A 13,593-nucleotide genomic window follows, 5' to 3' on the forward strand; every position below is an offset into this window, starting at 1 on the left:
ATAAATGCTAGATGTTTTACAAATAGATACTCCTTGAGTCCTCATAATAAGCCTATGAAGTAGGGTTTCCTACTATCCCCATGTTACAGATGATAAACTGAAACAGAAAGAATAAGAAACTGGCCCAAGGTCACGCAGCCAGTAAATAGTGGAAGTGTAATTCAAACCAACACCAGGGGCTGTTGTTCATTCTCAAGCTCCAAAATCCTGCTGCTTAGAGAATCGACAAAGGGCACAGATGAGAATTAGGTTCATCTTATTTTTCATAGTCATTACATTTCCAAAATCCAACCTTAACAATCAATTCAGACCTCATATTGTTTAGTAAGCTTTTTATCTAAATGGAAAAGTAGTGTTGAAACCGTCTGTGAACAGATAAGTGTTGTGAGAATAGATTTTTCTTATATACTGCTTTACGTAGATTTCTCACTTTAGTACACTTGAGTTTTTATATTTTATTTTATTCCTTGTGGGAATACCCCCACCTCCCTGCCATAAAGAGGCATGGCTTTCTGAATGTCTGTGCTGGCAAATAGTTGTTATGCAAGGACCTAGAAACACATGTCTTTGAGAGACTAATCTTGAATGTAGCCTTAAACTAGCCAGTCTATCAGTTTCACAGAATGATTAATCCTAAATATTTAGTGTTATAAGACCCAGGGAAAAAAGCAAGATCATCTTATTATTAGTTCATGTATCATTGTACATTAAAGTAACATACTTTTAAAATACTTTTGGAAGCCTGAGCTATCATTTTACTACTCCATTTTTCATAAATCAGAGAAGAAAGGAGATAATGATCAGAAGTTAGTCTTCTACATAGCTATCTTGTTCACTGTCACTCTAAGATCAATCAACCAAAATGTGACTAAACAATGCATTGAATCAGTATTTATTTTTAAACAAACTCCAGTATCTTCTTTTGTGATGGCTTTTACTTTTTTCTTTTACTATCTACTGCTCACTTATAGAGCCCTCTGTATCGAGAGATGTTGGAGCAACATTCAATATCCCCAAGGATTCTGAGACATTAGACTTCAAAGGTCTTTATCACCGCAGGCTACTATTGCTTTTATAAGGTGTTTGAAAGTGAGGGTTTAGAAAGACTCAAAAATAAACACCAAAGCGTTGTTTTGCTTCTAAAAATGATGTTTAGAAACTTCACACCAAAATATTGAGTTGTGCTGGAAATAACAATGAAGGGGGCTTCAAAGAGTAAAGAAATTTCCTCATGATGAAAGAACAAAAAAGAGCCCCCCCCCAACACACACACACATCATTCCTTCCTTGCTCACCAGAAGAGAAGAATGGTTATGGTATCATAATAGCTCCTTAGGGTGGGAATCTATAAGTAAAGTGACAGTATTTTTCCAAGTGACATATTTCCAGGTGTAGGGAGAATTCAGCCCTCTGGCTTCACTCACCCAAAGTACTCAGTTCCTAGTCTAGCAACTATTCATCTATTCCAAGACTTCGCACATTCTGTGCCTCCATGGGGCGTGAGGTCACAGACCTAGAGATATATGCTGGGTTAATTAGGGAGTTAGAGGTCAGTGACTGCTGATATAATCAATAGGCTTTGTGGTCTGTAATCTGAGAAAAGTGATTTGAGTTTTAGCTCCACCCCTCATTAATGGGGTAACCTTGGAATGTTATTTGTAATAATTGCTGTCATGAATCATCCTCCTGGAATGAAGAACTTACTCTCTATTCCTGGAGCTTCTGGGAATACTGTTTGCAGCTTTCCACCTTCTTCAGGATTTGCTCCAGCTGAAAAGAACCTCCTTACCCAGGGTCACATCTCTAGTCTGGGAGACCTGTACCCAATGACCAGTGATAAAGGCCTGGCTCCTCATCCTTACTTAGACTCACCCTACTACTGCCAGGCAATCCAACTCAGTGACTCTTAAAGGGCCACCCAAGGAGTTCCTCAAGATTTCATTCCAGCTCAGCTGCTTCATCTGCCTAGCCGTGCCTCCTTTCTCCTCTCTGTCTTCCCACTGGTATTGATCCTAAGAACACTCTTTCATAAACTTCTCCTTGTCTCTGCTTCCCATTGTGTGACATTAATTATGAAATTTCATTGTGCGTTGAAGTGCAGATTCTGATTCAGTAGGTCCAGAGTGCGTCTGAGATCTAAGACTGTATGTTCCTGACAGGCTTCCAGGTGGTACCAATGCTGCTGGTCTGCAAAACACATTTTGAGAAGCAAAGATATGAAGTATTAAATCAAATAATATAGCCAAAGTACTTGGCACAGTGCCAAGTGTGTACTTGTGTGTGTAATAAGTTTATTTATTTTTTTATTTATATTCTGTCAAATAAGTAGAGACAATATATTAAAATGGATACGGGTGGATTAAACAGACAGATGATCCACTGAACACAGTTATGTGTAGGGTATTTATTTGCAAAATATGCCCTGAAAGAAACTGAAAGTGAGGACTTTTATCTTGTCCTGACTCCTGTGCTCCATGTCCCAGCTAAGCGGTCCCTGTTACTCCTGTTCACAGTATGACTTTGTTCCTTCCCTGTCCTCAGCAACTAGTTACTAGTTTAATTATTCCACTTCTGATTTTTTTTGAGCCCATCCCTTCTTCTTCCTCACTTCCACTGCCTTAATTCAGGCCCTTATCTCCTCAACTAAATTGTTTCTAGGGGCACTTGAGTGGCTCAGTTAGTTAAGTGTCCGACTTTGGCTCAGGTTATGATCTCATGGTTTGTGAGTTCAAGCCTGGCATCAGGCTGTCAGTGAAGACTCTGCTTGGGATTCTCTCTCCCTCTCTGCCCTCCCCTGCTTGCACACTATCTCTCTCTGTCTCAAAATAAATAAATAAACTTAAAAAAAAACTGTTTCCAGATCCTTGTGATGGGTCTTTGCAACTCTCATCAAAGAATCTCTCCTTTGTAGTTCCCTGAAGCTGGATTTTTAAAGCACAAATCTGATCATGTCATTCTTTGTCTTAAAACCCTTGAATACAGACACCTGGATGCCTCACTCAGTTAAGGGTCCAACTTTTGATTTCGGCTCAGGTCATGATCTCGTGGTTCCTGGTGTTGAGCCACTCATTGGGCTCTGTGCTGACAGAACAGATTCTGCTTGGGATTCTTTCTCTCCCCTCTATCTGTGCTCCTCCCCTACTCCCACTGTGCTCACAGGCACGCTGGGGCACACATGCATGCTCTCTTTTTCAACAAAACAAAACCAACAAACAAAAACCTCTTGAATAGCTTTCCTTCCTTAAAAGGTAGAATTTACATCTCCTCATATAATACGTAAGGCCTTTTAACACATGTCTTCTTATAATCTTATAAATCAAATGTCCCACTCTTCCTCAAACATGCCATGATTTTTCACATTTTACTATGAACAGTATACGTCATTTTCTCTTTTAGGTCCATGTTCTCCTTTCCTTGACAAGCTGTGTCTTCCAGGCATTTGCAGCCCTGTGCTTCTATGACATTCTCTACATGTTTTTTTAATTGCATATATTATAGGGTATTGTAATTATTTGTTTGACAGTTTCCTCCACTACTGTGAGCTCCATAAGGATACAGATTGTGTCTGTATCATGACAAGTTTCTCCTCATACTTAGTTGACTTATTCATGATTGGTCTCCCATGTATAACACAAGCCCTGTTACATAGTAGACTCTCAAAAAGAACTGTTGAATAACAGAATGTTGAATCTGGTAGGATTTAAACCCTTTCTTATGCTTTTGAAAGTGTAAGAATCAATATGTCAACATATGCTGTTTGGGTGACAATTGTTATTTATTTTTTTATTATTAATTAATTTATTTAATTCAGTGGCACCTTTGAGATTGTTGTGTTTTGTTTTAACTGTTGTACTGAGATATAATTCACATACCATAAAATTCACCCATTTATAATATACAATTCCGTGGCTTTTATAATACTCACGGGTTGAGTAGCCATCACCACAATCTAATTTTAGAACATTTGCACTATCTCCAAAAAAAATCCCTGAAGCCATTAGAAGTCATTCCCATGTCCCCTTACCCCCAACCTCTAGAAACCCTAATCTACTCTCCATCTGTATAGATTTGCCTATTCTGGACATTTCATACAAATAGAATCATGCAACAGCTGTTTTTTTTTTTTTTTACTGGCATTTTTCACTGCATATATTTTCAAGGTTCATCCATTTTGTAATATATATTTGCATGTATTGCAAAATAATAGTACAACATATGGATATAACACATGCTGTTTATCCATTCATCAACTGATAGGCATTTAGGTTGTTTCCATTTTTTGGCTCTTGTGAATAATACTGCTTTAAAGTTTGTGTTTTTGTGTGGACATATATTGCATCCTGGAGTATACACCTAGGGACTGCTGGGTGATATGGAAACTCTATGTATAACATTTTGAGGTATGGCCAAACTGTTTTTCAAAGTGGCTGCACAATTTTAAATTCCTGCTAGCAATGTACAAGGATTATAATTTCTCGACATTCTTACCAACACATATTATTGTTGTAGTTGCTTTTAAAATTAGTTTTACAGTATTGTGGTTTTTACAACTTTCAAATGTCTTGTGAAAGTTTCTCAACTAATCCTGAGTTTACGCAATGTTATCAAGTCTATAGGGAAGTTAAAGATGTTGGTATACCTGGATATGTCAAAAAACAGAATAGAAACGGTTGACATGGAAATTTCTGGATGTGAAGCCCTTGAGGACCTCTTACTGTCATCCAATATGTTGCAACAGTTGCCTGACTCTATAGGTAAGAATATTCTATTGTGTCATGAATGTTTATATGAAATATATGAAACTTTCTTTTTTGGCGTAGTCTTAGTTTATCAGTAGATATAGGGAATATACTGTTAGCCTGACTGATAATAATGAATTACAAACTTCATTATTCAAAGTTCATTATTACTGGTATAATAGTATTTTACCAATATCTTAAAATGAAATGGTAAATAATTGTCAAACTCAAGAAGGCTCTACTATTAAAATACATGATCCTACCAAATTGATATATTTTTCAATTCAAATCTTTTAAGTTGTAAAATGTTACTGTAAAAAGTAGATTTCTTAGATTTAGAGTAATTTGATAACCATGTATATCATCTTTTATCACCATAAAATTACAATAGCTTCTATCCACAGAGTGTTGCTATATCCTATTTTCAATACTGTTATAATACTGCTATAATCTGAAAATAACATAAATATATAATAAATATAAAATCTCTTTGTAGTTCTATTATTTAAAAAAAGATGCATTTTCTTTTATATGCTGTTAAGATTCATGACAGCAGAGAATGTCTGTTAGTATTTATCAAGCACCCAATCCATTTTTGTTACAAATTTTTATATGAGTAAGGTAACTAAAGAATCTAATTTAATAATAAGTAAACTGTTTTGTGTACATATCTTACTATTATTTATGAGAGGACTTAGGAGGATAATCAGCAAATTACCTAACTTTGGGTGTTAGTTTTTAAACACTCTTTGAATACAATGTGTCATATATTCTTGAACTTATTAAAGCTTCTGAAAATTAAGTTACACCTAGGTACTCTAATTAGAAGGAAGCTAGAAGATAAAGCAGTTTTCCAAATTTTTCTTCACTATTTGATTGCTTCCATTTTCATATTCCTTCAGGCTAATAGAGGATACTAGTTTTGAAAAACAGGCTAGAATTTCTTTCTGTCTAGATTTAATAACTTTTTGATTTATATAATCACATACTGTACTATAACAGTATTTTTCCAACTCATTCCATTGTAAGACTTATCTGACAGTTTTATTAGGCACTTACACATTTCCAGGCTGTTTCTCTGAAAATTCTGATTCAGTAAGTTTGTGGTAGGCCCTCTAATTTGTTTTTATTAAACATCCTAGATGAAACTTATAATTAAATAAGTTTAGAAAATACTCTTTTATGTTGTAGAAAGTGAGGAAGTGTAATGGTTTAAAACAGCATCCTTTAATTAAGATGACAGCGATGATCATCTAGTCAAGATAACCACCTAGTCAAAATACATGCCTTATACTCCCACTCCAGAAACTTGGGAGTCAGGAGAGGTAACTACAAAACTATCAGGCAGGGAGGGGTGAGCATCGGTAAAGAGAAAACATTCACTTTCACAAATGAGCATGCAAATGAAAATTTTAAAGGAAAACTAATGTTATAACCACAACCAAAAACTCAAACAAATAGGAAAATTTACCCAGGAGAAACCGAAGTCACCAAGAAATGTAAAAAATGATTTTTAAGTATGTGTAGATTGTCAAATACACAAAAGTTAGAATGACATTCATAAAAATAATAACTAATAAAACAAAAATAAGAACTCTTACTAAGAATAGGTGGTTTTTTTAAAAAATTAGAAATCCTGGAAATAAAAATGGCACATAATAGAACAAAAGATGATATAATTATTTGTTTAAAATATCTTCCTTTAAGAAAGAAGACCAGGAAAGTAGCTTTCTGGTCTGGGGAAGACAGCATGGATAGGTGATAGAAAACATCAGATTGGATACTTGGCTGACATAAAGCCAACTAGGATAGACAGGTGATACTATGTATTTTAATACCTTAATTAAGAATCTGAATGGTTCTCAAATTAGGAAAGTAACTTTGTTATAGTAGCTTACGCCTCAGACAAGATCTTTAAACTCTATTGACCTTTCAGGGAAGATTACATTTATGCATCTGCAGAGTTGCCAGGGTCCCTGATTATACACGTACAATAGCTGACTTCCCTCCAAAAATCCCCTTCTTGATCAAGAGAAGTATCTGAGATAGGAGACTGAGAGCTATGTCCTCAGGCCCTAAAAGAATTCATAGATTCTGATTGGGATTGATTCTGATGGGAAATTGCATCTTGTCTTTTTTATTTTGACATTATTGGGCTACCAACATTTAAAAGAACAAAAGATAAGAAATTCCATAGTACCAATAAAGGAAAATAGCAACTAAAATTAAAATCTTTATTTCCTTCACATCTATTTTAGTTCTACAGCCATGAGGTATTTGAATGGAGTGATTTACTCAACAACCCCTGCATGCTGAATCCCTTTCCTTGTCTGGTTCCAGGGAAAATGAAGGGGGCTCTTTTGCTCCTCTAGAGAGAGCTTTAATTAATTTTTTTTTTACTTTCCAAAATAATTTATCTTTTTTACTTAATGGTTAAGGACACAGACTTCATAGTCAAGTTACCTGAGTTCAAATTCTGGCTTTTCTATCTTACTAGCTTTGTGATCTTAGACCAGCTACTTAATCTCTCTGCGCTCAGTTTCTTCATCTATTAAGTGGGGCAGTAGTAGTACCTGCATCATGGGATTATTTTCAGCAATAAGTGAATTCATATATATAGAATTGCTTAGGATAGTAACTGGCACATAGTAAGTGCTTGTATTAGCTATTATAATAATATGATAATTATTATAATCTCAGATTTGATGAGCACACAGCTATTTGGTTTTTCAAAGTTTTATTACATATCTGTAACTGTCGTGTAAATATTAGCTATTTTGATAACAAATCATATTAATGTTTAAAACATTGCTGCTTATTATATATTTATATATAAGTAGTTAAAACCATAGTAAAAGGCCTCCTCTTTCTTTCTCTTCAATACTTCTTAGTTGGGAGTGTAGGATAAAGAGGTGGGGAATTAGGGAAAAACCCAAATAGAGGGAAGGAACAAGATAGAATGCCTTTGATTCCTGTAGAGTAGAAGAAGAAAGCCCAAGAAGATATGATATAGAAATGCAGTAAAGAAATTATCTGCCTGAGGAAGTCATGAGCAATGAAGGTAAGGTTGATGCTCTATTTCTGCTCTACAGACAACCATATTCCTATAGAAGCTCCAGAATCTGTCCAAAGAGCATCCTCTTAGATAGAATATGTGAGTGACAAAGTTGCCACATCACAAATGAGTGAGATTCCTTTAAATCCACAGACATGGAACTAAGCAAAGAGACCTAACTTGCTTCCACCTTTAAAGCTGCAGAAGCTTCTATCAGCTGTCAGAGCCTCTACTCCATTCTTCAAAAAACTTTGTTGCATCAACCTTTTGGTTTTAGTCCCTAACATGCTTTAAGATTTTTTCACCACTACTTTTAGACTTAAGTACTGTCATTTTCTTAAAGGATACCTTGCAACCTGGCTTCATGGTGTTTGCACAGCCATTTGTGACCCAGCTCAAAACTTCTTATGACCCAGTCAAGTGATGTGGAGACTGTCAACCACCTTCTAGCTCCATTGGTGGGCAGGTGCAGTCGTTTGATTAGGGCTACCAAGTCATAAAAAATTTAGCTGTAATTCATCGTCCCCTGTTTTCTTTTCACAGTTGATGAACAAGCTTAGGAGTTCTTTCATATTTCCAAGGTTGACATTTTTTACATACACACTAGAGAAGCTGAAGTGATTCACTCACCCTTTAAACACAGATAAATATGGCAGTGGGTGTGCAAACTTCAGAGACAAATTACCCCAGTGAGAATTGTCGTCTTTCCCAGGTGCTGCTATCTTCAGCAGTGTATCCTGGGGGCACAAGCTGATGTATTAAGTTTTTATATTTTGTAGATATTTTCTCACAGCAGTTTGACAGTGAGACCCTTTCTCTTCACTAGAGATTCTGAGTGCTTCTACAGAATATGTAACTGAGGGTACTCCAATTTTAAGTGTAATAACTGGTTTTTATTTCAAATATATTCTGACTTTATGCTTTTAAGGAATCCTCAGAATATTTGGGGTGGATGGGCATGATCTACAGCGATGCTTTTCAAAGCACATTCATCAAACACTAGCTGAACAAGACCCTGCACACTTACACGCATTCTGCAATAACTTTGGAGAGTCACATTGCTACATTAATATATTAAAAGCTCCTAGGAAAACTTCATTTAAGAAATATGTTTAATGTTGTTTAATTTAGTAATTCCCAAACACATTTTACCATGGAACCTACCATATCCATCAAAACTAGTTTTCTGCAAAACAAGTAGCCTACAGCTTATATGCATATTTCCAATGTAAAACAAAAATTAACCATGCTTTGCCCTTGGACTTTGGCTATTTAAGCCATATTGATACCAAAGATTAAATTATGGCTGGGTAAAGGAAGCTGTACTTCAATTACTCTGTGGCTATTACTCCTTAGAACCCTGGGAATAGAGTAGGCAGAAAGGGTATGGAAGGCATAAATCTGACAGTGAAATATAAATAGTTGAAACTTCAATTCTTGGCCACTTCTACTCGATATATTAAAATTGCAAGTTTGTGTACTTTCTGCTGATCCAAGTTCAAGGATTTATGGTAACAAAAAGAGTATGAGGTCATATGTTGTAATTTTCCAAGTCCGTAATTATAATCACTGCATCACAATACCTCAGTGCCCATTTGTTGATCATTAGGCTTAATTCAGATTTGTTTTTAATTTGTATCACAAATAAAAAATGTTATTTTTTAGTGCTTATGAATTAATTATACATTAAATCACAGCTGGCTTAAAATTTTTCATCTGGTCCATTTGCAGCAAAATAGATAAGGGAAATGTGGTAGTATTGCTGTCAACTTAAGTTTCTATGGAGCCTTATATTTTGTTTATTTGTCTGCTTTGATGTACTTGAACTCCCACTGATGTAGGTAAAGTTTTTGCAACTGGACAGTCAAAACTAGAGCACATGCAAATTTGTAGGTTTATTTGTAGGTTTATATGAACAGAGTGCAGCCTATTGGCATGACAAATATTCCTCACAAGTGATTCCTTTTCTTTCATATTGTATTTTCTGTTAGAGATCTGTTCTTATGTATTAATAAAACTTCTTCTCTGTTTTAGGTCTTTTGAAAAAACTAACTACTCTCAAAGTAGATGACAATCAACTTACAATACTACCCAATACAATCGGAAAGTAAGTGCCAAAGTTTCATACCAGTCAGCCCCTCTAAGCCAGAAACAAAACGATATGTTAGATTTTTTACTTCAAAACATTTTCTACTATCTTAATTTACTTTTATATGTGAACATTGCATTGACATTTAACTATATAATATCACAAGAAATAACTATGACTTTTTCTTAAGCAAAGGGATTACCTAGATCTTCAATTATGTTATTGCCTATAATTTCCCAGATACTATTAGCTTGATGTTTTTGACTGAGTAGAAGCTCTAAATTCACTTGGATATGTCTTACAAAATCAAATCAATTTGTATAAACTCTGTAGTCTATATTACCATTACACTATAAATGATTTAAATTTTTTTTTCAACGTTTATTTATTTTTGGGACAGAGAGAGACAGAGCATGAACGGGGGAGGGGCAGAGAGAGAGGGAGACACAGAATCGGAAACAGGCTCCAGGCTCTGAGCCATCAGCCCAGAGCCTGACGCGGGGCTCGAACTCACAGACCGCGAGATCGTGACCTGGCTGAAGTCGGACGCTTAACCGACTGCGTCACCCAGGCGCCCCTAAATGATTTATATATTATATTAGTAATTGTTTTATAGCAATAGTGCCATATAATAATACTGTAAAGGTTACTTATAATAATATAATAAAGTTGTATTACCAATTGATATTTATAGAAGTTCAATGTATTTTTAGAAGCTAAAGAGATAGACACCTGTTTAACATGCATTTTTTAAATGGCATATGCCAATTTTATTATTTCAATGCTAGCATTAAATATTAAATACTAATGGGTGATGGGTATTAAGGAAGGCACTTGTGTTGAGCACCGGGTGTTATAAGTAAGTGATGAATCACTAAAATCTAGAACAATATTCTACCTCAGGAGTAGAATTTAGTGATTCAACACTTAGATTTTAAATAAAAATTTGAAAGAAAATATAAAGAAAGAAAAAATAAATATGAAATACTAAATAATCAAATGGAAGTGCAGAGCTTGTTCAATTGAATTTTTATAGTTTGTAGTAAATTATATTGCATTTCTCTTAAATTTTTATTACAAATTTTAATGTGGTTATTCTTGAATTTTTTAATTCAGTTTTTATTTCAATTCCAGTATAGTTGACATACAGTGCTATATTCGTTTCAGGTGTACAATATAGTGATTCAGCAATTCCATACATCTCCCAGCAATCATCACACAAATGCGCTCTTTAAATCCCCATCACCTATTTCAGCCATCTCCCCACCCTTCTACCCTCTGGTTACCATCAGTGTGTTCTCTATAGTTAAGAATCTGGTTCTTAGTTTCTCTGTCTCTCTGTCTCTCTCTCTCTCTTTTTTCCTTTGCTTGCTTTTTTTTTCTTGCTTCTTAAATTCCACACAAGTGAAATCATATGGTATTTGTCTTTTTCTGACTTATTTCATCTAGCATTATAGTCTCTATTAGCTTGCATTTTTGAAAGCTTCAAGATGATGACCTCATAATTGCCTTTTAAGGGTAAAATATATTCCATTTATTTGAGAGCAATCTCTTCCTAATTTTATGTTGCCATTAACATTTGGTTCACGATTCTTTAAGAAATATGTATTGTTATCAATGTTTCGCTGAAAGTGCTTTTGTTTATAACTTGTGTGAAGTGAGGAATTGATAGGCTCTCTTCATTCTAAAATTATGTAAGTTCATTGTATAGGAATCTTGCCTCACACATCAGTATGAAGAATTACAGAAATCCATAATTTAACAGATTTGGGTGTATTTGGGGAGTGAGGGAAGAGTGGCCATTTTTTAAAGTGAGATTTGGGGCACCTGGGTGGCTCAGTCAGTTAAGCACCTGACTTCAGTTCAGGTCATGAACTCATGGCTTGTAAGTTCAAGCCCTACATCAGGCTCTGTGCTGACAACTCAAAGCCTAGAGCCTGCTCCAGCCTGTCTCTCCCTCTCTCTCTGCCCCTCCCCTGTTTGATCTCTCTCTCTCTCAAAAAACTAAACATTAATTTTTTTAAGTAATATTTAATGTGTGTAATTGACATGTAATAAACTGCACATATTTAAAATCTACAATATGATGGGTTTTGACATAGATCGAAAGCCATGAAACCATCACCACAATCAAGATGATAAACATATTCTTCAATCCCAAACGTTTCTTGTCCCCTTTTCTCTCTCTCTCGCCTCTTCACCCCAAGTTGGCAAGTAACCACTGAAATGGAAAATGGATATGGAAAATGGATATGGAAAATCCAAGAGTAGAACAATTTGACTAAATTCAAATACCAATATCCAAACTTTAGAAAGTAGTGAAAATTTCAGCTATTTTTAAAAATCTCATCTATTTTTAATATTTTAATGTTAATACCATGCAATATATTTCTCTCTGCATTTATTCACATTGTCTCCAATATAGAGAGAAATTAACTTTCCTTTGGGGTACACAAAAGTAATCCTCTTTATCAGCCTGATGCTTAAAAAAAAAAAACAACTCTTCCTATATAATTATATTCTTAGGCACTAATTTTCTTCTTTAGGTCAATACTCAGGAGAAACTGAATTCAAATCCATTTACGCCTACCAAGATCATGCTTGATATTTTACCACTCATGTTCACATAATTTTATATAAATATATAAATTAATTACCCTAGCTCTGTGAAGACAAATTAAAAAGGGTGGATAATCTAAAAATACACAAAGAAAAGTTGCTTTTTTAGTATGCAACTTTTGGTGTAAATTTGGTGTGAATTCGGATGCTAGATTAGCTGTGAATTTGGATGCTAGGTTATTTCCATACTTAGTCTTCTTTTAAGCATTTTAATTTTTAAAAATTAATAATTATTTGCCTTTGAAGGTATGAAAAAATATTCATCAAAGATAAATGGGCCTATTTAACTCAGAAGTTGATTACTGGTTTAGAGGGATAAAGGTTAAGAATTTTATCATAGAAGCTCATTTTTTTTAGTTATTTTAAGTGTCATTATCTTAATTTGATTATTGTTTCAAGGAAAATAAAAGGAAAGTATTAGAGACATGGACTGAAAAAAAAAGGTGAAAAAACAAACAAACAAAAAGAAGCCACTGGGAAGTGTGTGGGAAATCTCTATACCTCCTATTCACTTTTGCTGTGAACCTAAGACATAGTCTTCAACAAAAAGGAGAATGACTGACAAACTGGTTATTTAAACTTGGGTTTTTGCCAGACATTTTGTCAAAAATGAACAAAATGAGCTCATCACTTCAAGGAAAACAACTGACAGAATTTGTGACTGACAATAAAATTTGAGCTGTCAAGCAAAAATTGGAATTTTGGAAAATTCCTATCTGCCACTGTGAGCTTGACAGCTTCCCAATACTTATAGGCTTTTCTGATAAGACTAGTATGATATAAATTAACATAATTTGTTGATAGTGTATTATGAAATGTGTCAACATCTGGAAAACCTGTGCAACTCAGTGAAGCAACGCTTTCCAAATAACCAACGCATGAGTTACAAGATCAGGCATGAGTAAAAGACCCATTCAAAATGCAGAATAGGCCAGTTGATTTTAATGTATTGGTATGAGGAATAAGAAAAGTTCATTGATATAGTTTCAGATTCTACATTGCAGTTATCCCTTAAAAAACAGCCACTTGGCGAGTTTTGGTGTAGTATCAAAGAATAATCACAATTATCCAAAAAGACTATTGAAATACTC

At 34.7% G+C, this 13,593-nt stretch overlaps 1 protein-coding gene across 12 annotated transcripts in view; it reads left to right on the plus strand.

Annotated features, from left to right (window-relative positions):
- The window catches only part of LRRC7 (leucine rich repeat containing 7), a 552,029-nt gene that overhangs the window by 403,388 nt on the left and 135,048 nt on the right, over positions 1-13,593 (plus strand). For all 12 annotated transcript variants that reach the window (XR_006712370.1, XR_006712369.1, XR_006712368.1 and 9 more), the window contains 2 exons: positions 4,610-4,754; positions 9,829-9,901. Coding sequence is in view for 9 of the 12 variants with exons in the window: in XM_045477806.1 (XP_045333762.1) it covers positions 4,610-4,754; positions 9,829-9,901 (218 nt within the window). In the remaining 3 variants the exon portion in view is untranslated. The remainder of the gene's footprint in view (positions 1-4,609; positions 4,755-9,828; positions 9,902-13,593) is intronic.

This window comes from Leopardus geoffroyi, chromosome C1, assembly GCF_018350155.1.
Source record: "Leopardus geoffroyi isolate Oge1 chromosome C1, O.geoffroyi_Oge1_pat1.0, whole genome shotgun sequence".
Classification (NCBI taxonomy): domain Eukaryota; kingdom Metazoa; phylum Chordata; class Mammalia; order Carnivora; family Felidae; genus Leopardus; species Leopardus geoffroyi.